The 26,134-nt window shown below is 42.7% G+C and overlaps 1 protein-coding gene across 1 annotated transcript; it reads left to right on the top strand.

Moving 5' to 3' along the window:
* The first annotated feature begins 1,718 nt into the window (after positions 1 to 1,718).
* On the top strand, positions 1,719 to 25,914 carry blvra (biliverdin reductase A). Its single transcript, XM_061731545.1, has 7 exons — positions 1,719 to 1,827; positions 16,296 to 16,416; positions 16,927 to 17,046; positions 17,147 to 17,244; positions 20,732 to 20,839; positions 22,524 to 22,692; positions 25,653 to 25,914. The coding sequence occupies exons 2-7, from the start codon at positions 16,298 to 16,300 to the stop codon at positions 25,906 to 25,908; spliced, it is 870 nt and encodes a 289-aa protein (XP_061587529.1). The 5' UTR covers positions 1,719 to 1,827; positions 16,296 to 16,297; the 3' UTR covers positions 25,909 to 25,914.
* The last annotated feature ends 220 nt before the right edge of the window (positions 25,915 to 26,134 follow it).

Raw genomic sequence — 26,134 nt, forward strand, 5'->3', positions numbered from 1 at the left:
TTCACGCCAAAAGGTTTGAGACACAATAACGTGCTCCAGTGATTGTTCAGATTCATTACAGAAAGCACAGGAGTCAACTTCACATTTAAATATTTGTCTCAAAAATTCAGCCGTTGGATACATTTTATTACAATTTAAAATGAGTTTCCTTGACTTTGGGAGGAACGGGACATTTGATACAGTTTGAGTGGCTTTTTTTAGTGTAGACAAACTTAAAGACTGTGAAGTGTCAGAATAAAAACCTCTGTGATGATAGTCCTTAACAACAGTTATATATTTATATATACTTAACACAGCTCAATAGGTTAAATGCTGCTAAAAGGGACAAGCGCCCCCTGCTGGTTTAAACACGTGCCTGCATTGCTGCAGTAGTAGCGGAGGATTCAAATAAAAAATTGTAACTGAAAAAATAACAATAAATTCTGTAAATGTATCAAATGGCCAATAGCCCCAAAAATAAAAGAGATGCAATTTGCGATTTTGAACAACGTACCTGTATACCCAGCTGCTGAATTTCTGCGCAGAAGATGTAACTTTGTAGTGGAACCCTGTGGGTTTTAGAAGAGCCAGAAACTGCAGAGCATTTGTTTTATTCTTTAATCTCATTACAATCCTGGCAGGAACTACAGCTGGTTAAAACCTGGGATTTACAACCATCTTTTTATCCTGTCAAATCTTTTCTATAAAACTTTCTATAACAATTATGGCTAAAGATGTTATCACTCAGTTTGAATCTGACAATAAACCATTAAGTTACCTAATAAATCTTGATTGCAATTGGTAAATTTCATAAACACAAAGCAAAATTCCTTAAAATCACTCCCGAAATTCAAAGCTTTCCTTGCAGATTTTAATTTATATATAGACTTCCTTAAACTTATGTCAGACCGAAAGAGCGAACACACATTGTCACATTATAAAGACCTTTTTTCTGTCTTGCTTGATTAAACTAAATTAATTTTAGATATTTTTATTTTATTCATTTATACATATGTATCATTTTATATTGTGTACTGTATTGCACAAGTTTTTTGTGTATTGCATACATTTTAGTGTATAAATGTTTGGCTGAATGTCTGTATGTTCTAAATCTCTAAAATGCTCAATAAAAAAAATTGATTGATTGATTGAAATCTTTATTTCGAACCTATTAAAAAAACAATTACACAAAACATCAGAAAGAATACAAATAAACAGTCATTAAATTAAACAAATCAAAGGGAAATAAACCTTCATGCCCGAAAAGGAGTAGGAAGTAAAAAAACTTATGAGGTCCTAACGCTTGTTTCTTTTCCAATTTTGCTTGAATACAAAATAAAATAAATATAACAGCAAGCTTTACTTTATCAAAAAATATTCTTGTTATTAGATTATAAAATATTAAAGCACTTTATTACAATATTATACCTGCGCATTATAAATAAATGATATAAATAAATGATATACCAGAGCAATAATAAATAATATACATATACAATATATATATATATATATATATATATATATATATATATATATATATATATATATATATATATATATATATATATTATATATATATATATATATATATATATATATATATATATATATATATATATATAATATATATATAAATAAATATTCTCTAGCCGGGACTAGTTTTAGGGGCGGAGTCAGACGCTGGTTCCAGGGGGTGACTCCGCCCAGTGGGCGGGGCTCCACCGGGCAGGTTGTGACGTCAGGCCGTGAGAGCTCCACACTGCGGCTGCGCAGATCCCGCCGGTGCTGCCGTCCTCTCTGCTCGTGTTCCTCCGTGTTCCTGCGTCGGTCTCCGGTCATAACCAGGTAGGAGGACCCGGCCCCCTCCGGGGCTCCGGGGGTCGTGCTGCGGTCACCACTCTCCGCGCGGAGAGTCTTTACTGACGCACTGGCGACCGTTACGAGCGGGTTACGTCACGAGGGCGTGGTCAGACCCACGTGACCCGCAGCTGCGGCTCACCTGCGGTTCATCCGCGGTGTTCATCCGCCAGGTGCGCTAGTCCCACCGGGCCGGTAGTACTAGTACTGTGTATTAATGGTGGTATTATTAGTATTAAAGGTTCAGAATGGGAGTCTATGATCGGCACATTTAGAGTGAACAAACAAACTCTAGATTAGGTTTTGAAATGGGATTTTGATGTGAACAGGATCCCCATAAGTTGTCTATTTTTTTAATGAATGACGTTTATTCAGTCATTGCAACACAAAACAACACCAAAAAAACATTGTGCGCAGCATTAACATTTCATACAAAACCAAAAAAAATGTGTTGAACAATAACTGAAAAGGCTGAAGCAAAATGCTTATAAAAGCCTATCCTATAGTACCAACTTTCTATTTTTGGCTACTGACCTCCAGAAAACCAAAGAAACAATAGAAAAGCAAAGAAACATTTACAGATGGTCAATCGCACTTATAAGCTTCAAAAATAGCTTTACAAACCATTTTCTTAAATACAACAAAAGAATGACATGTTTTTAAATGTATGTTCATCATTCCAGAATTTAACTCCAACGATGGAGACACGTCTGCTTTTCAGACCTTTTTTAGCTATTTGTACTGTGAAATTGCAGACACGTCTAAGATTATAACGAGTCTCCTGAATTGAAAAGAACCTCTGTATTGAGTCAGGGAGCTTTTTTAATTTTGCTTTAAACATAATTTGCATGATTTTATAATAAAACAAATCATAAAATGTAATAACATGAGAATTTATAAAAAGTGTCTCTGTGTGAGCGAATAGTAATCAGCCTTATTGATGATACGTTTGGCTCGTTGTTGAAGTTTTATTATTGAATTTAAGGTGGTTTTAAAGGTGGATCCCCACAATTCCACACAGTAAGATAAATAGGGAACAATCAATGACGGTAGATCAAATGCAAGGCCTTGGAATTCAGTACATTTCTGGATTTATACAGGATTGCGAGTGATTTTGAAATTTTCCCTTTAATGTATTCGATGTGTTGTTTCCATGTTAACTTTTGGTCGATGACAAACCCCAAGGAATTTAGTCTCAAAAACCCTTTCAATATCAACATTACATATTTTTAATTTAATATTACCATCACTTTCATTTTGATTCCCAAAAACCATGAATTTAGTTTTTCTTAATATTTAGAGATAATTTATTGAAATCAAACCAAGTCTGGAGATTTTCCAGCTCCCTTTCTACACAACACAAAAGTTCCCTTAAATTCGTACCAGAGCAAAACAAATTGGTAAATAAAACATATCTAAAAAAATCAGTTACATTGCAGATGTCATTAATATAAAGAATAAACAGTATTGGACCAATCACTGAACCTTGAGGTAAAACCACAGTAATCTTTCTAAAGGCGGACATAGTATCATTAATTTGTACACACTGTTGTCTATTACCTAAATAACTTTCCAGCCAAGAATGAGCTCGTATTCCATACATCTTTAATTTCTTCAATAGCTGTTTGTGATCTATGGTATCAAAAGCTTTCTGCAGATCAATATACAGTCCAATAGAACACTCGTTATTTTCATTTGCATTTGCTATTTCTTCTACCATTTTCCCAAACAAATACTTCGTTTTTCCAAAAATGGTATTTTCCCACAACTTCTCTCCTCATAAGTCATTGTCTCATAACAATAGAGTAATTGCAATTAGTAGAAAATCAGTATTTAAAAGTAATTGGTTTGATAAAGGCATTATGTACAGGACAAATTAGAATATTGTGATAAAGTCCTTTATTTTCTGTAATGCAAAAATGTCATCCATTCTGGATTCATTACAAATCAACTGAAATATTACAAGCCTTTTATTATTTTAATATTGCTGATCATGGTTTACAGCTTAAGAAAACTCAAATATCCTATCTAAAAAAATTACAATATTCTGGGAATCTTAAACTATAAGCCATAATCAGCTATATTAAAATAATAAAAGGCTTGCAATATTTCAGTTGATTTGTAATGAATCCAGAATGGATGACATTTTAGTTTTTTCAATTGCATTACAGAAAATAAAGAACTTTATCACAATATTCTAATTTTCTGAGACAGTCCTGTAAAAGGGATTATTTTAAGTTATACAGATTTCCCCAAAAAATATAATTTCAATTGTTCACAATTCAATTCAACAAAATATGTAGCGTTATTCCTCTACCATTAATTCACCATTAATATAATACAGCTTCAAATGTATTACCAAATCTATAAATGGACGGATGTACTCTGACTGATAAAAAGTGTGGTAACAAGTTTATTTGTAATGTTTTTAAATCCAGATTGTTCCATGATTTTTGCAGAAGGATAATTTGACAGGATTCTTGCATGATAAATATAAACACATTAAACAAAGCATGTAAGAGACATACAGAGGATCACGGTGTTTATGTGTGTGTGTGTGTGTGTGTGTGTGTGTGTGTGTGTGTGTGTGTGTGTGTGTGTGTGTGTGTGTGTGTGTGTGTGTGCGTGTGTGCGTGTGTGTGTGTGTGTGTGTGTGCGTGTGTGCGTGTGTGCGTGCGTAAAGGTGCGCTCTCACCAGGTGGTCTAGATGAGATGAGAGAGAGTCAGGGTTGGCAGCCGTAATTTTTGTTGACCGCTTTTGTCATTTTTATTCACTCATTCATCACCTTTTTTGTTATCAGTTAAATCCACTGGTTTCTATTCCTATCCTATACCATTTTGTTGCGCTGTGATAGCCTGATGTTTTAAAACAATAAATGCACGCAAAAGGCATCCTGGATCTCAGCTCATGTGTCTCCATAACTAGCGCGTCATACAAATCTGAATAAGGATCCAACCTCACACTCTCCGGCGGCTAAGGAAAATGTTTGTAGCCGCAACATTTTGTCAACAAAAAAAGGCGTTTAATGAAAATCATCAAGCCGCACTAGAAATAACTAAGTCACCACGCACCGACTAGCCCGAGAAAGGAGGAACCACAGCTAAGTGTCACACCACGCCATCCACTCACCTGGGAACAGGTAGGACTGAACCTGTAAATGTTTGTGGATTAAGGAATCCGCCTCGATTGGAATGCATTGTGCCAAATGAAGACAATGTATTAAACGGATGTTGCTGGCTGGATTGGCGCATTGAGGTGGCGCAGATTTCTCCGTGCTTTATTGGATTCTGATGTCGGGACTTTGTGGCACAAATAAGTGGCGGCTGATGCTGTCTGAAGGCTTATTGCTTGTTGAAATGTTTGGATCAATTTGCTCTGTCAATGAGTCAAATGCAATGTCTATGGATGAACTTTGAATGCGTTGATCTTCAATGAAATGTGATTGTTTTGCTTCGTACAAAATACAATCTAAAGGAAATGAGTCAAATAAACGCTGTTGCTGAATGTTCAAACATGGAAAAGGAAAAAAGGCAAGTCAAAGTGACGGCCAAAGCTCTGGAAAATAAAATTGAACGGTTGCAACATGAGCGCAAAAGTGCCGTTAACAAAGTAAAGGCACTTATTCCGCAAATAAAAGCGCAAATGAAATCAAAGGGATACGCAAATGAAATTCCCTCACAACTGTACAACTTGAATGCACTGTGTAAAACGGCCACTGATTTACACAATGAATTAATGCCACTGCTTCCTGATGATGAAGAGAAAAACCAAAACGAGTGGTTTTCTAGCATTATGGATTACAGTGATGCGTTCAAGGAACAAGTGGAAAAATGGATAAATGAAAATTTGCATAAATCACCACTTCAGACAAATACTTCTGAGCAACCGCCAAAGGAAATGAAACATGTGGAACAAGTAACTGATGGAAAGGGAGAAGATGTGTCTGTTGCTCATCCTCCAGTACCTGTTCCCACTAAAGATCCTCAGGATGAACTACAGCCCTGTGACAGTGTCTCAAATAAAACCAAGAGATCATGCTCACATTATTCCTCATCCTTAGCCTCACGTTCTTCTGCTCGTTTAAAAACAGAAGCAAACCTTGCACTTTTGGTAGCAAAACAAAAGACACTAAAGGAAAAGCATGCATTGGATGAAGAGGAGTTAAAATTACGTAAAAGAAGGGAACAGCTTTTACTGGAAAATACAATCGCTGAGGAAATGGCAAAACTAAGTGTTATGAAATCAAAAGGCAGCGTTGGCAGTAAATCAAGGTCAAAGGTTTCAGATGGGATGAACTCATATTGTGAAAAGACGTGTTCAAAACAACTAGATGTCAACGCCGCAGAATTTGTTCCATCAATGCCAGTTAAACCAAAATCCAAAGCAATTGAATCCACACGGACAGATGTGAAGCCAAAGGTCACCCACTTACCTGATAAAGGACATCTCCCAGGTCCATCTTACATGCTCCAACGTTATTTAATGGCTCCTGGAGATCCAGTGACCAATGTTACACAAACTGACTCATCACAAAATGACAGTGTGCTAGACATAATGCGAAAACAAAATGAAATTACAACACTCTTAATACAACAACAATGCCTCTCAGCACTCCCAAAAAGGGAAATTCCCATTTTCGATGGCAATCCACTAAAATATCATTCTTTTATTAAAGCTTTTGAAAATGGAGTTGAGCAAAACACCCACAACAACTGTGACAGACTTTACTTCCTCGAACAGCACACCAAAGGGCATGCAAAGGAGCTGGTGAGGAGCTGCCAGCACATTGAGTCGGACAGAGGATACCTGAGGGCCAAGGTCCTATTAACAGAGCATTATGGTAATGAGCAGAAGGTGGCAGCAGCATACATGGAGAGAGCTCTGGTCTGGCCCACTATCACAACGGAGGATGTGAAGGCCCTGCAGGAGTACAGCCTCTTTCTACGTGGATGTTGCAATGCCATGGAGGATGTGCAGTAGGGGTGGGCGGTACACCGGTGTCATAGTCATCACCGGTGTGAAACTGCGCCACGACATGGATTTTGCAATACCGTCAATACCGTAATAAATCAATTATAAAATAATAAGCCTAAATAAGGCATTAAAAACGTCGGTGATATGCAAGGTTTGCTGCCGTGTTGTGACAGCAAGAGGTGGAAACACAAGCAACCTGTTTCATCACTTAAAAAACACGCACGCCCGTGAATATGAAGAGGCAACCCGGGCCAAAACGAGCGCAAGCGAGACCAGCAGCTGCTGCTGGGACCGCTGCTCCGCTGGTGCTGCTGCAGAACCAGCGGAGCAGCGGTCCCAAGACTACACAGCTTTCACTGCTGTTTACTGCTGCTACACCTTACGACAAGAGTAGTAAGAAATGACAGGGCTTAAAGTATTCCGGCACCGTGCCGGATCTCCGGCGTACGGAGGTTTTTTTCTCGGCGTGCGAGTTTGACTGCTTTAAAAAAAAAAAAAAGGTTTGAGAGAAAAAAAAAGTCTTAGTCAACCGAGTTCGTCTACCAATGGAATGAGAGGAAAGCAGCTCTGGCGCTCAACCAAACTAACACTAGCCAATCAGAAGTGTAGCTGGGCGGGTCTTTGACGGCAGCGGAGCGCAGAGCGCTGTTTCAACCTGCCGGAATACCAGTCACCCACTTCAAGATGGAGAAAAAATTAATGAATGTCGGTTTAAAAGAATCTTTTTGCCCAGAAGAAAAAAAGAGTAACAAAGAAATACCCATAACCATGTTCTTCTCTCGAAAAAACACACCTGTACCGCGGGCTTTAGAAGAAAAATACGCTACAGAGTCGGGATGCAGCAGCTCAGAACAGCAGTGAAATACGTGCGAGGCGGTGCTGAACTCCGCAATTTGAAGCTTTGTATAATAATTATAAAAAAAAAAGGGTTGCTACTATGTGAATATCCCTTATCACCGGTTCTTTTTGGAACGTAACCCTCTCGAAAAGTTTTGGATTTAAAATTAAGGGAAATTTTCCACCACCCGCTGTCCAACCAGCCCAACCGAGGTCCAGTATTACATTTTAAGACAGGTTTACAAAATATTTAAAATATAATATAATAAAAATAAATATATATATATATATATATATATATATATATATATATATATATATATATATATATATATATATATATATATATGTATATATAATAAAAATATATATATAAAAATATTAACCTTATTCACATAAAGGGACAGGACAGGCTAGTCCTCCCAAAACGTACCAAAAAATACCGTGATATTATACCGTCACCGTTCAAAAGATGAAAAATACCGTGATATTAATTTTAGGTCATATCGCCCACCCCTACTCCAACGTTATTTAATGGCTCCTGGAGATCCAGTGGCCAATGTTACACAAACTGACTCATCACAAAATGACAGTGTGCTAGACATAATGCGAAAACAAAATGAAATTACAACACTCTTAATACAACAACAATGCCTCTCAGCACTCCCAAAAAGGGAAATTCCCATTTTCGATGGCAATCCACTAAAATATCATTCTTTTATTAATGCTTTTGAAAATGGAGTTGAGCAAAACACCCACAACAACTGTGACAGACTTTACTTCCTCGAACAGTACACCAAAGGGCATGCAAAGGAGCTGGTGAGGAGCTGCCAGCACATTGAGTCGGACAGAGGATACCTGAGGGCCAAGGTTCTGTTGAAAGAGCATTATGGTAATGAGCAGAAGGTGGCAGCAGCATACATGGAGAGAGCTCTGGTCTGGCCCACTATCAAAACGGAGGATGTGAAGGCCCTGCAGGAGTACAGCCTCTTTCTACGTGGATGTTGCAATGCCATGGAGGATGTGCAGTATTTAAATGATCTGGACACACCCACAAACATGGTGGAAATCATCAGAAAACTGCCTTACAAACTCCGTGACCGCTGGAGGTGTCACGCATGTGACCTACAGGAAAGGTACAATAGGAGAGCACGGTTTGTGGACATTGTCAACTTTGTCGAAAAACAAGTGAAAATCTTGACAGACCCTGTGTTTGGAAACATTCAGGACACTGTTGTATCAACCAAACAAATCAAACACAAACCTCATCCTCGCTCCAGCGTCAGGGGAACCAGCTTCGCTACCACAGTAAATCATGTGGAGAGAACAGCTCAATCTGTGAATAAAGCCATGGACACAAAACCTTCAGCCAAAAAGATCTGTCCCTGCTGCACTGGAGGACACACATTGGATGTGTGTGCGCGGTTGGAAAAAATGGCACACAAGGACAAAATTGACTTCCTGAAGGAGAATGGTGCTTGTTTTCGCTGCCTGTGCATAGGGCACATCAGCAAGAATTGCCAAAGGAAGATTTCCTGCTCAAAGTGTGGCCAAAGACACCCGACTGTGCTCCATAAGGATAGTGTGGCAACTGCAGAACCGGCTGAGAGAAGCGTCCAGGTTACAGTGGACGGTACTTTGGTTTCCAGTGGGCTTACAGGGGCTGGTGAGATGGACTGCAAGCTTCCTATTGTGCCAATCCAAGTGAAAGCGAAGAAGGGCAATAAAATCCTTTTCACGTATGCCTTTTTGGACCAGGGAAGCACTGCCGTTTTCTGCACTGAGAGTCTGAAGCAGAAGCTTAATTTGTCTGGAAAGAGAGCCAACATCCTTCTCAGGACCATGGGGCAGGAGAGGGTGGTCAGTAGTTACATCGTGCCAGAGTTGGAGGTAGCAGCACTTGAAGATGACCGTTTCATCGAGTTGCCAAAAGCTTACACTCAGTTATCAATGCCGGTACACAAAGCAAACATACCCACAAATATGGATCTGACAAGGTGGCCATATTTAAAACACATCTCCTTACCACAGATTGAGGCTGGAATTGAGTTGCTGATAGGAACAAATGTCCCACGAGCCATGGAACCGCTGGAAGTCATCCACAGTGAGCATAATGGACCTTACGCTATAAGGACAGCACTGGGCTGGACGATAAATGGACCGCTAACAGGAAATAGTGGAGAGGCCAATTATTGTGAGCAGACAGTGAATGTGAATCGTGTGTCCATTGTAAATTTGGATGAACTGTGGCAACAGCAATTTAAGATGGATTTTCCAGAATCTGCTGTGGAGGAACAAGTGGGTCCATCCAGAGAAGACCTGAGGTTCATGGACATGGTCACAAAGTCAGCTAAACACATCAATGGTCATTACTAAGTAGCCCTGCCTTTGAAAAGGTCAACTGTCAGCATGCCAAATAACAGGAAAGTAGTGGAGCAGCGTCAAAGCCATCTGAAGAGGAGGCTCCAGAGGGATCCAGTGTTGTACAAGGAGTACATCACCTTTATTAATGATCTGCTGGACAAAGGCTACGCTGAAAGAGTTCCTGATGCAGAGCTGGAAAGAAGTGATGGCAGTGTCTGGTACATACCGCACCATGGGGTTTACCACCCAACAAAGAAAAAACTCAGAGTTGTGTTTGATTGTGGTGCCAGTTACAAAGGACAATCTCTGAATGAAGAGTTGTTACAAGGGCCCGATCTAACCAGCTCACTAATTGGGGTTGTGACCAGGTTCAGGAGGGAACCTGTGGTCATCATGGCTGATATAGAAGCTATGTTTCATCAAGTGCATGTGCCCCCTGATGATGCTGACCTGCTGCGATTCCTCTGGTGGCCACAAGGAGACTTTACCCAGGAACTACATGAATATAGGATGAAGGTACATCTTTTCGGAGCTACATTCTCCCCTAGCTGCGCCAATTTTGCCCTCCGTAAATGTGCAGAGGACTTTGGTCATGAGCATAAGAAGGAGACGGTGGACAACAGGGCTCCAGACTGCGACCAAATGCTCGCATTTTGCGACCAAAATTTGAGTATGTGCGACTGAATTTCATGTCCACTCGCACACGTGCAACCAGTAAATTTGCCAGTGTTTTTTTTTTTTTTTTTTTTACACGTTAAACGTGGAAGGGGTGCGTCAATGAACCCGCATATTGCAGGCCAATGAGTGTGAAAGGGAATGAGTTGGGGGATCTATTTATTTTATTTTTTTTTTCGTTTAATATCACCAGCTCAAAGCAGGTATTACGCCCGGACCACATTTAATGCGACACAACACGCTGCCGCCGCGGCGCGCACATAAAGTTAGAAGAAAGAGGCTGCGGGTATGTTTGGTTTTAGTAACATCTTGCTCAGGCAATGAGTCTGCAATGGCCCAGACGGGAGACACATGTAGCTCAGTGCTTAACTTTTATTTTTAATCCACTCTATATTTTTTCTGGTTGTTCTCCGATATGTTCCCCGCCTGAATTATGGTTCCGCCTTAAATCGACGCAGAGCTACGCCGTAGCCTACGGCGGCGGCTCTGCGTTGTTGTAACGCGGAACCATAAATCAGCCTTCACCCGGTAAAGAAAAAAAAAAAAGAAAATGTGCTCCAATACAGCAGGTCTCATCATTTTATTTTGAACACTGCCAAAACTCTAACTTAAAACGTAACTAGAACTTAAAATTTGCTTGAAACAAATGAAAGTTAAATTTTAACACGTGGGAAAAACACCTAACCTTTTAAGTGATGTGTGTTATCAGGTGTAATGGCATTTTTAGGTTAGAAATAAGAATATTTCTTGGTAAGATCCTTAGTTATTTGAGTGAAGGCAGTGAATTTGGTCAATGGTGTAAGTTCAGGGTTTTAGTAAAGACACAAGTAGGGAAATGTTATTGGCCAGTACCCCCAATATTTGTACATTTGTTAAGTACTGTGTTTAACAGTTAAATTCATGGCTGAAAGGTTACTAAGCACTTTGTTACCAAGCACTTTTTTATCATGTGAATGTATGTTTTTTTTATATATAATGACAGCAATGGTGCTGTCAGTTTACTTTATGTTGCGGCATCTTTAAAAGTGCACAATAAAATGTAACACTGCATTTGAAACAGCACATTGTGGTAATTCATTAATCTATTATGAAATACGTATTACTAATACACTGAAATGTAGCAGAAATGTAAAAATGTGGTTACCGTGTCGATAAACGATGTGCGCTCCTAAAATTTCTGATTGTGCCCCTAAAAATTTTCAGTTAGGGGCTACTGTGCTCCTAGTGAAAAAAGTTAGTCTGGAGCCCTGGACAAGCTGCAGCACTGCTTTTATGTGGATGATTGTTTGGTGGCTGTGGCAACAGAAGAGGAAGCACTGACCCTCTGTCATGAGCTCATGTCTCTGTGCGCTAAAGGGGGATTCTGTTTGACTAAATGGTACAGTAACAGAACTGAAGTGCTCAATGCCATTCCAGAGTCCTGCAGAGCTAAAAGTGTGAAGCAGTTGGACCTGGACCAGGAGCTTGTGCCCATGGAAAGAGTGCTGGGTGTAGAGTGGTGTATCAAGTCGGACACCTTCAAGTTCAAAATTCTATGGCAGGATAGACCACTCAACCGCAGGGGCATCCTCTCTACTGTGAGTTCTATTGACCCTCTTGGCATGTTAAGTCCCCTTGTTTCGACTGCAAAAAGGATCTTGAGGGATTTGTGCAGAAGAGGAATCGGCTGAGATGCTGCCCACCGCCTCATCACGGCTGCGGCTGCTCCGGCTGTTGTCGTCCATCACTTTAATTCTACTTTTTCCAGCCAACAACGCCAAGACGGACCTGAAGAGCGCCCGTACCACCTGCCAGCAAATCACCGACAACTTCCAAAAGGGATTTGACAGGACAGCAAAGCAGATGGAGGAGGCAGCATGAGGATGTTGCTGACCTCTACAAGGATTTTGTGTTTTCCAGACTGAGCCGGACTCTGCCTTATCGGTCATGGAGATGACCAGAAGAAGGAATATACTTTTGGACTTGAACAATTTTTTGGACATTTTTGCATTTGATGACATTGATATGATGATTTATTATGTCTCTTATTGTATTTGGAAATGTGAATTATTATGTGGGACCTAATAATTAGGGGCTGGTGTGTAAGAGACATACAGAGGATCACGGTGTTTATGTGTGTGTGTGTGTGTGAGGGGGCGTTTCCCACGGGAGTAGGCGTGTGTGCGTGCGTAAAGGTGCGCTCTCACCAGGTGTATGAGATGAGATGAGAGAGAGTCAGGGTTGGCAGCCGTAATTTTTGTTGACCGCTTTTGTCATTTTTATTCACTCATTCATCACCCTTTTTGTTATCAGTTAAATCCACTGGTTTCTATTCCTATCCTATACCATTTTGTTGCGCTGTGATAGCCTGATGTTTTAAAACAATAAATGCAAGCAAAAGGCATCCTGGATCTCAGCTCATGTGTCACCATAACTAGCGCGTCATACAAATCTGAATAAGGATCCAACCTCACACTCTCCGGCGGCTAAGGAAAATGTTTATAGCCGCAACAAAGCACATTCCAAATTTATTAAATGGCCTATTTTGCCTAAAGTTAAAGAAGTACATTTTAAAATGATGAATAAGGTCTATTATCCTGGGGCAGAATTTCTTGAAAAAAGACATTCTTTTAATTTGAGGAAGATCAATGTTCCTTCTGCAAAAAGGATGAAGAAACACTGGATCATTTGTTTTTATGAATGTCCTTTGTCTCATTGTTTCTGGACAGACACAATTGGATTTCTCTTCAAATTAATAATGTTCCACCTTTTGAATTAAGCCATATTATTTTCTTCATGGATGATTTGTAATTTTCTGTTTCTGATATTATTAATATCATTTTGTTACTGGGTAAGTTCCATATTCATTGTGCCAAATGGAGAAATTGTAAACCCTCCTTCGTTTCGGGGTTTTACTAACGATTTAAAGATTTTTTTTTCACATGTCTCAAAAGAGTAGAAAACAAAAATGTAAGTAAAACAAGTCTAGACATTGCTCGTTATTTGTTATTCTAAAATGCAATTCCTCTCCTTTTCTCTTCTCCATTATGTGAATTAAATGCTTAATTTATTTGGTTATTCAGATGCACCTTTTAATTCTTTTAATTATTTTAATTCTTTTAATTCTTAGGGTGCCTTGTTTTTTTGTTTTTTGTATTCATTACAAGAACCCGATTTTTTTTTCTTTCTTTTCATATGGTATTTAAATTGATATTTGTCCATTATCCTCTTTGAGAGTTTGTATATTTTCAATAAAGTTTTGTTGTTAAAAAAAAAAAAGAGTTCTACCGGTAGAACATATCAGGTGTTCAGGAGCGTTTAATTAATCTAATTAATCCAGTAAGAACCGACAATCAATCAATCAATCAATCAATCAATCCATCTGTATTTCTAAAGCACTTTCCTACATAAATGTGTAACAGTGGTTGGTGTGACGGGTTAATAATTCCCCAGGATTATTCATGAATGTTAAAGGTTCCTATAAAAGGCTCGTCAGCCTAAACTTTCCCTCTTTGTTCCGTGTCGTCTTCAGGGAACGGTGAGCTCTTATTTTCTACTTTTAATTTAGCCTTTTATAGGTTTTCTATAGGTTAGTTAGTTCTCAGGTGTATTATTTTGTGTTTATGTTCATATTAAATTATTGTGACGCTCTGTTTTCTGGGATGTCTTCGGGGAAATAACTTAACGGCTTGAGTGCAGTCACCTACAATACACAATCCAAGCTGTATTTTTAACAATAAATAAATAATAATAAATAAATAATGATAAGTAAACGGGTCAGAACCTAGATGAGGGTCTGGATGCAGAATGACGATGAAACAGAGGAAGAATAATGGTTTTAAAGGTATTGTGACATAAAAAACAATTTTTTCTTGATTTTTTGTGTTTTGTTGGGTGTCTTGACATCAATTACAGCCAAAAAACAACGAACGTTTAACATTCAGTGTATTGTGTGCTTTCTGGGATTTTCTGCATAACTATGCAAAAACGGCGCATCTGGTTTGGTGGCGGGTCGTTACGTAACGATCCGCTACATCACCGCCCCCTCCACCCAGCTCCCTGTCTCCTCTCCTCTCCAGCGCACCATAAAGGCTGATTTATGGTTCCGCGTTACACCGACGCAGAGCCTACGGCGTAGGGTTACGCGGCGACGCGCACCGTACGCTGAACCCTACGGCGTAGGCTCTGCGTCGATTTAACGCGGAACCATAAATCAGGCTTAACACGGAGCTGTTTAGAGCCTCTTCTGTTCTCATCACCGGAGGAAAACTGCTAAGAAGACCCGCGGCCACTGACTGGACTTAAGATAAGGGGACACTGCTGCTTGCATGCCTTTTATTTTTATGATTGTTTGCGGTGGACTGCTTCGCCCTGCTGCTTTTCCGTGCATGCTTCGCCTGTCGCTCCCGGCTTAAATCTCCAACGCCGCTGTGAGCGTATGGCTTGCAGGGAGCTACGGTGCTGCCTTCCAGTCCTCTGGTCCCGGTTGGACTTCATCCCCGGGCTGTAGTCGCCCTGTCTGGGCTGTGTGTGTGGGTGTTTGTGGTTCGGTGTGCGCGCGTGTGTGTGGAGACGGCAGAAGTGGGTAGCAGTTGGGTTGGAGGAGGTTTGGAGGAGGAGCGGGGCAATGATTGACAGGAAAGGGGGAAAAGGAAGCGTTTTTCACGGTGCAAAAAAACACCGTCATAAAAAGCCAGGAATGGAGTACTAGAGTGAAGTTTTTCTTGTTACACCCTTTTAGACACATTTGAGGGATGTTGGCCAAGACTTTTAATAGTGTTAAAAGCATTTTAAAAATGATGTCACAATACCTTTAAGACATAAAGGATGATTCATTCTTACCATTCTAAAGAAAAACATGTTCGGGGTCAGAGTTAATGTTTCTGCGACAGAGAACCAGTCAAGGCTGAATGTTGCTGCTCAGCAGTTCTGGTTTAATCAGCCGGCCGAGGCTGAAAGTTCCATCACATGGTGTCGGCGGTGCCTCCTGGTCCCTAACCGGGTCCGGTGGTTGATTCGGTTCAACAGTTTCCTCGTTGGTTCTCTGGGACGGCGGTCTCCACAGCACCGAGGCGTTCTGGACCTAACCGGGTCGGGTGGTGTCAGAGTTCCCCCTGACCCGGTGTTTGAATTATTGTAAATAAGTAGTAAGTTATCATGCTCGCTAACAGAACGTATGATAATTTGCTTACGCCTGTGACACACTGATAAAACAATGCTGTGTTAAGTGATTACAAAGTGCTGCACAAGAAGTTTCCTAATTGTCAGCATAAAGCAGAAATCTGCAGAGAAGAGGAAACTTCTTGTGACTAACGAACAAGAACAATCTATACCACTGACTGTCCACTGACTGTCCCCTGACTGTCCCCTGACTGTCCCCTGACTGTCCCCTGACTGCGACCACTCCCTTCCCCTCCCTTTACGGTCAGTCAGCTGTGTAAACTAGGGAGTGCCCAGAGTGAATAAAAGCCAAGGAAGCAGCAGAGACGAGTTAGAGTAAGTTTGAGATTTTACACGTCTCGACTGCTCTTCTTCCGCTAGTCCAAAAGGTACTTAACTGTGTCCGTGTCTCTTTTGTCTCCAGAAAGTGTGATGTTACGAACACCCGGGTCTGGTTCTGTTGCAGGAATGTTGGGGGCGGTGGTCGTCGGCGTCGGCACGGCCGGCTGCGTCCGGATCAGAGACATGTTGAAGCCGCTGGCCGGCAGCTCCGCCGAGAAGATGGAGGTCCGGGGGTTCGTGTCCAGGTAACTGCACCCCGTACAGCAGCTCCACCTGTACACACCTCAACACACATCCACCAAGACACACCTCCACCTGTTCACACCTCAACACACATCCACCAAGACACACCTCCACCAAGACACACCTCCACCTGTTCACACCTCCACACACATCCACCAAGACACACCTCCACCAAGACACACCTCCACCAAGACACACCTCCACCAAGACACACCTCCACCTGTTCACATCTCCACACACATCCACCAAGACACACCTCCATCTGCCTCCACCAGGGGGCAGCAGTCCTCTACAGACCACTAGGGTCCAGATCCAGACCTGCAGGTCCTCTACAGACCACTAGGGTCCAGATCCAGACCTGCAGGTCCTCTACAGACCACTAGGGTCCAGATCCAGACCTGCAGGTCCTCTACAGACCACTAGGGTCCAGATCCAGACCTGCAGGTCCTCTACAGACCACTAGGGTCCAGATCCAGACCTGCAGGTCCCCCTGACCCGTGTTTGTCCTGCAGGAGGGAGCTGGGTCCCCAGCAGGGGGTGGACCAGATCCCGCTGGACGCCGCCCTGACCCGGGACGACATCCAGGCCGCCTTCATCTGCACCGAGAACCAGTCCCACGAAGACTACGTCAGGTACTACAACCCTGCAGGGCCGCGGCCCGGGGGCCGGAACGGAGAACTGGTGCAGGTTCTGACCCGGTTCTGACCCGGGAACCTTGTTGTTCCTCCCCAGGAAGTTCCTGCAGGCGGGGAAGCACGTCTGCGTGGAGTACCCCATGGCCATGTCCCACCGGGGGGCCCTGGAACTCTGGGACCTGGCCCAGCAGAAAGGTAATCAGAATCAGAATCAGCTTTTATTGACAGTTTAGAAAAACAATGTATTTGACTTTGGATACACCGGCGGCCACACGATGGTACTATGCGCCTGTTTTTCAAAGGGTAACACTGGGGGGAGGGGGGGGCATCTTCACACGCAGTGTCATGGTGCAAAAAAAACACCTCGGCACACAAAGCAACAAACATCATCACGAAGACCTGCATGTGGGTGTGGGGGGGAGGGTTTCTGGGGGGGGAGGGTCCCGGCACGGTGCACCAAGTGAGCGCCGTGGCTTCGTGGCGCTCGAACATGGCGACTGCGTTGGGGTGGCTGATAAGAGGAGGGGGGCCGGGAAGGCGTTGAGATGAGGGAGGTGGTTATTAGTAGTGATGCACCGATTGTTCGGTAACCGAAATTGTTCGGCCGAAAATGGCAAAAAAACACTTTCGGTGTTCGTGGAATAAGTGGGAAAAAAACCGAACAATTAATAACGGCGTTGTAAAATAAGGAAATAGACTGGCCGCTCCGTAACTGTTGCGCACCACATAAATCGTTGGCCAACCAAAAAGTAACCACATAACCAGGGCTGCACATAATTATTTTGGTCTGGTGCTCAGAGGAGCCCCTGGATATGTGACTTGGGGCTCCAAAAACGCGGTGACCCGTCTCGCCGGATCGATAAAAAAGGAATGCAGGAATAAGTTATAGGCAAAACGATATTTAATAATAATGGATTTAACTTGTAACGCACTTTCCATTCAATGAATCTCAAAGTGCTACACTTAGACCATTCTTCATTCATACACATTCTCTCCGGTGGTGGTAGCTACGTTTGTAGCCACAGCTGCCCTGGGGCAGACTGACAGAAGCGTGGCTGCCATATCGCGCCAAACGGCCCCTCCGACCACCACCAACATTCATACACATTCAAACACATTCACACGGGGCAAGGTGGGTAAGGTGTCTTGCCCAAGGACACTACGACACAACTGGGATAGAGCGGGATTCGAACCGCCGACCTTCCGATCATTGGACGACCCGCTCTACCACCTGAGCTACTGCCGCCCCACGTATTATTCACGTATAAAGATGAATTAACAAATTATGGTGCGTGTTAGTCTGTAGAGTCAGTATAAAAGTTACAGTTTTTATCGGCCAGATTGGGATGCTCACGGCATATTTTGCACATAGAAATAAAGGACGCCCCGATTTCAGCAGCGCAGGAGCCAAAAAAAAGCCCCAAAACTTCTAAACTGCATAAAAATGTGTTTATTTTATATGAAAAAATGTGTTCTTTAATAGCATTGAACTTGCATGACTGTACAGACAGACAACCATATAGCAGCTGAAATAGCCTCCTATGCTACGTATGTCCACATCAGCCAAGGTGTAGAATATTGCTTCAGGTGAAGAATATGGTGTAAAAGTTAATTTATTTCAATAATTCAACTAGAATATGGTGTAAAAGTTAACTTATTTCAATAATTCAACTAGAATATGGTGTAAAAGTTAACTTATTTCAATAATTCAACTAGAATTTGGTGTAAAAGTTAATTTATTTCAAAAATTCAACTAGAATTTGGTGTAAAAGTTAATTTATTTCAATAATCAACTAGAATATGGTGTAAAAGTTAATCTATTTCAATAATTCAACTCAAAAGGTGAAACTAATATATTACCTAGTCTTATTACATGCAAAGCAAGATATATTGAACCTTTATTTGTTATAATTTTGATGATGTTTATTGATTTTTTTATTGATTTCATAAAATATTCTCTAATTTATTTTTTATTTGGGGTTTTCATAAACTGTGAGCCATAATCAGAGAGCAGCGTCTTGCTGGTGCAGGAAACTGCTGCATGCAGTGCCGGACGCTGGCTGATTTATGGTTCCGCGTTGCACCAACGCAGAGCTTACGGGGTAGGATACGCAGGAACGCGAACGTACGGTGCGCGTCGCCGCGTAACATCATGCAGCCACTTCTCGGCGAACACACGTTTTCTGTTCGGGTAGTGGTTTAGTTTGGTGTCTCTTTGTAGTTGGTGGTGGTGGAACGCCAAAATAATTACTTAATGGCGCTTGCTTCTTGGACATTTTGACGAGACGTGTCGGGGTTTGTTCAGTAAAGCTGATCCTTACCTCTCTTCCTGCCCAACGAGCATGGAGGGGGAGTAAGGACGCGCTGTGATTGGCCAGTACTAACTTTGAGTGGCAGTTCTGGGGAAAAGCTCTCGCAATAGATTTTTTTATATTAGTATTCTGGTCTGGCCACAACCAATAATATGAGCCCTAGCTGTTGGTACGCAAAAGCGCTTCGCAGCACAAGATTGACAGCGCACTGAGGATTTTGACGGCGCATGCGCTCTGGCGGCCCACTTATGTGCAGCCCTGCACATAACGCTCCCGTAATGGTTGCGCACCACATAAATCGTTGGCCAACCAAAAACTAACCACATAAGAATTTTACCTAACATTCACCAGCAGGTGGAACCAAAACAACATAAATCAATCTATTCCAGGTTTAGATGAGGAAATCAAACAGCGAAGGGCGTGGAGTGAAGTGGTGCAAACATATCAGCAGTGTGGAAGTATTTTAGAGTGGCAAAGAATAAAACAAGAATGGCTGTTTGCAATGAATGTTCTGCTCAAATATCTAGAGGGGAAACATCTGCAAAGTCTTTCAGCTACAAGTTTGATTTATCATTTGAAATGATAAAAAACCCTGAGCGCTTTAATGCATTTTTATTGTTTTAAGGCCTATGTTACAATGTTCAGTCAGTTAAGCCTAACGTAAGCTCAAAGATGGCCAAAAAATGTATTTTGCTAATTTATTTATTTTAAGTTATTGTTCTTTGCTGGTATAATGTCTGCTGGAATATTTAAGAAATGCTGGGAAATTACAAAATGTTCAGTTTTTTATGTTCAACAAATATTTTCTACCTTGTAATTTTGTAAAAGATTTTTTTCTTTTAAAAGCATGCCTAAATCAAATTTATTTGATTTATGCAATGGTGAAAAAATTGGCAAAATAAATGAAAAACTGCGAAGAACCATGTTCGGTATTGTTCGGTATTCGGCCAAGTGTTTATTATTATTTTCGGTTTCGGTTTCGGCCACAAATTTTCATTTCGGTGCATCACTAGTTATCAGCAAGTGTGTGTGTGTGAGCAGTAAGTGTGTGAACTTCGCCCAGAGCTGCTCCTCAGCCTAAGTCCTTGATGTTTTCAGACGGCCCAGTACAGTTCTGATACAGGTCCACAGATGTCCTGGGAAGGGGAGGGCTAGTGGGGTCAGAGCATCTTGTTTACATTCCACCAGGGAGATTGTGACTGGAGCAGCCGGCCAGGCTGCTCTGTCAAGGTCAGATTATAGAATCAACAATTGTATTGGACCCAAAAGACTAGAACTGAAACTAGAACTGGAACAGGCTGACAGAAACACCACGGTGGGTAAAGGGGTGTTTACTCTCAGGGCGGTGTAAACGTGTTTTTGTGTTTCAGGGCTCATCCTTCATGAGGAACACATCGAGCTGCTGTCAGAAGACTTCAAGGCTCTGAAGACGGAGGTCCAGGGGAAAGTCCTGCAGGAAGGGACTCTCCACTTCACCGGTAAGAGACTCCAGTGGTTCTCTGGTAGAACCAGCTACCCGGGCCACCCTGAGTTCTGGTTCCCCTAGAGACGTTGGTCGGAGCAGGAGTCACAAAACACCCCGGTAACGAGCCGGTAACTCCGGTAACGTCCCCGTAACTCCGGTAACGCCCTGATAACATCCCTATAACGTCCCGGTAACTCCCCGGTGACGTCACGGTAACTCCGGTAAAACGTGAGCCGAGGTTTGATTCCGCTGCGGAGACACGGAGGAAAACATTTGTGGACTTCAGGAACACATTCGTTCCTGGAACTAAAAATGAACGAAATCCCAAAATTAGAAATCGTTTAATATTATTTTTTACATAGATACAATTGACAAATCAGTATTTCTCTTAGTTAATGTTGTTCTTTTACTGGCTAAATATCATATACACTGTTGTAAGTGGAGACAAATGAAACCTCTTTCCAATGTTTTCTAAATGATTTCAAATGGTTTACTGTCTATAAAAAAATTAAGTCAAATAATTCAGCAAAAAAATTATTACCGTAGCTGATATATCAAAGTATCTTTTATTTTAATCTCTTTCTGAAATGTCGATGCTATTTCCCTTAAAATGCCTTACTGTTTGTGTTATTAATTCTACTTATCTTTACCTTATTGTTTGTGTGTACGTCTCTTGTTCATGATACATCCCAAAATATGTTCTATTTTCTTACAGTATATTGTATTGTATTTCATCCACAAGCAGTTTGTATAAATGTGTTTTTGTTTATAAATTGTTCAACAGAAAAAAAACAAAGTTAGTTCCAGGAACTATCAGTGAAATCGGTATTGAAAGAACTTATTTAGTTAGCGGTACCTCCTTCGACCACGCGGGGGCGTTCACATGACCGTTCCTGGGACGCGCTGCCCCCAGGTGGTCGGAGGTGGTACTGCTCCCTGTCCCTTCTTTAGTTCACCTGCATCGCCCCCAGGTGGTCGGAGGTGGTACTGCTCCCTGTCCCTTCTTTAGTTCACCTGCGCTGCCCCCAGGTGGTCGGAGGTGGTACTGCTACCTATCCCTTCTTTAGTTCACCTGCATCGCCCCCAGGTGGTCGGAGGTGGTACTGCTCCCTATCCCTTCTTTAGTTCACCTGCGTTTCTCTGGATCTGTCCCAGGTGGTCGGAGGGGGTACTGCTACCTATCCCTTCTTTAGTTCACCTGCATCGCCCCCAGGTGGTCGGAGGTGGTACTGCTCCCTGTCCCTTCTTTAGTTCACCTGCGTTTCTCTGGATCTGTCCCAGGTGGTCGGAGGGGGTATTGCTACCTATCCCTTCTTTAGTTCACCTGCATCGCCCCCAGGTGGTCGGAGGTGGTACTGCTACCTGTCCCTTCTTTAGTTCACCTGCGTTGCCCCCAGGTGGTCGGAGGTGGAACTGCTCCCTATCCCTTCTTTAGTTCACCTGCATCGCCCCCAGGTGGTCGGAGGTGGAACTGCTCCCTGTCCCTTCTTTAGTTCACCTGCATCGCCCCCAGGTGGTCGGAGGTGGTACTGCTACCTATCCCTTCTTTAGTTCACCTGCATCGCCCCCAGGTGGTCGGAGGTGGTACTGCTACCTATCCCTTCTTTAGTTCACCTGCATCGCCCCCAGGTGGTCGGAGGTGGTACTGCTCCCTGTCCCTTCTTTAGTTCACCTGCGTTTCTCTGGATCTGTCCCAGGGGGCGCCCTGAAGCCGGGGTTTGGGTTCCCGGCGTTCAGCGGCATCGCTCGCCTCACCTGGTTGGTCGAGCTGTTCGGAGAGCTCTCTGTTACCGCGGCAACGATGGAGGAGGACTCTGGGAGCGGCTACACCAAGATGACCGCTAAGCTGCTGACCGGTGACGGCAGGTGAGAGATTCCCCGGAGAACGAAGGAGAACATTCTCAGATTTGCCATAGTTGACCCTTTAGTTGGCCTTCTGATTGTCCCTGACCGACCGATCAGAAACATCTTCCTCCGGTTTATCCGCTTGGACCAAACCGCCGTCTCTCTCTCTCACATCAATGGAAAAAGCAGTTTTTACTGCCTTGTATCAACATTTAAATCACTGGATTATTCGGTGCATGTTTTAGGCCCAGTCCCAATCCCCCCTAGTCCTACTTTTCAGCACTACCCCTAAATTTTGCACGTTCCCGTGAGGGTAGTGGTTCCCAATTCCTCTTTCCACCTAGGGGGAGTGGGGGAGGGCTAGTGTGTATCAATCTGTCCCTACAGAGCGAGGGTTTTCAGATATTGACTTCGCGACGGAGGGCCAGGAAAATTTCCCAGAATGCTTTTCGTCGTCATTTTCAGACTGAATCAAACGAAAAAACATAGCGGACATTTCTTATTTTTTAGTGAATAAAATCAATATTTTGAGTTAGTTTCTGCATAAAAATGCGTTTTGATTAGATTTCTAGCGAGAAATATATATTTTACTTTCATAATATTCACTCAGTGAATGTACATAATCACTCGCTTGCTCGTTTTTTCAGATCTCGCCAGAATAAAGGCTGATTTATGGTTCCGCGTTACACCAGCGCAGAGCCTACGGCGTAGGTTACGCGGCGACACACGCCGTACGGCGTGCGTTGCCGCGTAACCTACGCCGTAGGTGCTGCGTCGATTTAACGCGGAACCATAAATCAGCTCCCGAGCCGGCGGCTCTAGATATCCCCCGAAAACATCGGATAAAATTTCTTAACAGGCGTTGTTTGGATAAACTGAGCCCAGGTTGGGGATCTTAAAAAAGCTTTTATCTCTGGGCTTCCTGATATGGTGTGACGTGTGCAAACGTAAACTACGCAGTCGGTTACGTACCCGAACGTAAACCACGCAGTGACGTAGCAAGTGGTGTCCCAATCCCTACGGAACATTACAAGGGCCCTACGCTGTGGCTTCATTTTTAGGGCTACTGGTAGAAAGTAGGGGGGGATTGGGATTGGCCTTTAGATGTGTCCCTTTTTTAGCACACAAGGGGCCCGATTTACTAAAGGTTTGCGTGTGTTAAAACGTGTGCAAACTTGACATCACCCGCAAACCAAAGTGCCAGCTGATCTACTAACACCGTGCAAAGAGGACTGCGCCTCTCAAATGAGAAAAATAGCACACGCTATTCATTTAGTACTTTTGCCCTGATGAATAATCAATATGGGGCGTACCCGCCAGAAAGCGCTAAATACTGGGAGGGGAAAATGCAAATATGTCCATTTACCACACGCAATGAGATTTACCAAGCCTGAAAGTTATTGCGGGGATTGTGATTGCGTCTGTATTTAATACGTTCGAAAGGAAGGTGCTAATCTCCACATGCAAAAGGAGAAATATTTTATTTGAATGTTAAATCGAGTATTATTCAGCAAAAGGTTGCCACAGGAGGCACATTAATTTTTTTATTTGTGATAATAAATAAATCACGTGTTTTCATGGAGAAAAAAGTGTTTCTTATTGTGCGCCTGTTCTGCAGTTGTCATACCCCGGTGTTGTGCCGTATTCAGCACCCCTGCCGTGAAAAGAACCCCCTCGTCTGACAAAAATGATATTCTCATTCCGTTTAGCGTCCAGTTTTGTGTTAATGATTCATGTTTAAATGCGCTCATGGATTCCACAATAGTCATACTTTCCCACAATCACAGTCACACATAACAAAAATCGGGTAAATGGTTATTGATGTCATTAATTAATAGCCTGCTTACTGTGTTGTCTTCCATAATATTTGTAAATATATATAATATAAGCTCCTAAGTATGTGTTTGTGTGAGTGTGTGTATATATAAATATATTGAAGTGTCAGTGTGTTGTTTTTTTTCTTGGTCTACTTATCATTGAATATACGAGGGGGTGCTTTTCACGGCAGGGGTGCTGAATACGGCACAACAACTTCCACTAATATCTCTAACTCCAACTCGTCAAATTTCATTTTGCGCTTGCGACTATATCCTGCTTTTCATCCAGACTCCATGGCGCAAAGTTTGCGCCGCAAACCGTAAGACGCGCAACACCTCATTTAAATACTGCTGTTTGCACGTGTTATCAATTGCGCACGCAATCTTAGTTGATCACCCGCAAAACACACAACAACAGCATGTACAAACTTAGTAAATCGGGCCCAAGGAGCCTTGTCATCGACAGAACTATCCAGACTTTGATGACAAGCTGGTAGGGCTGTGCGATTAATCGATTTTAAATCTAAATCGGATTTATTAATCAAGACGATGTTAAAAAAAGAAAAATCGGAAAATGGATTTTCCTTTTTTGCAGCTGCATTACAGACGGAGCTCGTCTAGTCTTTGTTTGGTCAAGAAAATGGTAAATGTTGTCACTTTACTAAACTCAAGGAGGATTTACAGGATCTTTCAATTGCACTTCATTCCCAGTAGGGAAATTTGTTTGCTATTTTTCTTTAAAAATAAAGATAAAATATTTGAAACAATTTATTCCATTGTCTTTTGTAGTTTTACCAAAAAAATCGAAATCGAAAATCGGGTTTTCAGAGAAAAAGATCGGGATTTTATTTTTGTCCAAACTCGCCCAGCCCTACCAGCTGGTGACGATGATTGATTAGAATCAGGTGTGTTAAAGCAGAGAAACATCTAAAACATGCAGGACACCGGCCCTTCTGGGATTCACTTTGACACCTGTGGTTTAGATCTTCAGCTAACGGGGTCTTGTTTGGTCTTGTTTGGTCCTGCAGAACGCTGAGTCTTGGTTTCTGGTCTAACGGGGTCTTGTTTGGTCCTGCAGGTTTCTGGTCTAACGGGGTCTTGTTTGGTCCTGAGTCTTGGTTTCTGGTCTAACGTGGTCTTGTCTGGTCTTGTTTGGTCCTACAGGCCGCTGACGTGGGTGGAGGAGCGGCAGGCCGGTCTCCCCCGGGCCAAGAACATCCAGCTGGTGTTTGAGTCCGGCACCGTGAGCCGGGTCCCTGCAGCTCCCCGGGGGACGGTGGGACTGTTCATGCAGGACCTGGTCCTGTTCTCCAACAAGCTGCTGGGCCTGGTGGCCCCGGAGGATCTGCAGACGGAGAGAGTCCGGGTCCTGCACTGCCTGGACCTGGCTGACCGGATCCAGCAGCTCTGCCAGGGCTAACCGGGACCTGGATCTGGACCCGGGACCAGATCCAGCAGCTCTGCCAGGGTTAACCGGGACCGGGACCGGGACCGGGTCCTGCAGCTCTGCGAGGGTTAACCGGGACCGGGACCGGGACCCGGGTCCTGCACTGCCTGGACCTGGCAGACCGGATCCAGCAGCTCTGCCAGGGCTAACCGGGACCGGGACCTGGACCCGGGTCCTGCAACTCTGCCAGAGCTAACCG

The sequence above is a fragment of the Cololabis saira genome, chromosome 10, assembly GCF_033807715.1.
Source record: "Cololabis saira isolate AMF1-May2022 chromosome 10, fColSai1.1, whole genome shotgun sequence".
Classification (NCBI taxonomy): Eukaryota; Metazoa; Chordata; class Actinopteri; order Beloniformes; family Belonidae; genus Cololabis; species Cololabis saira.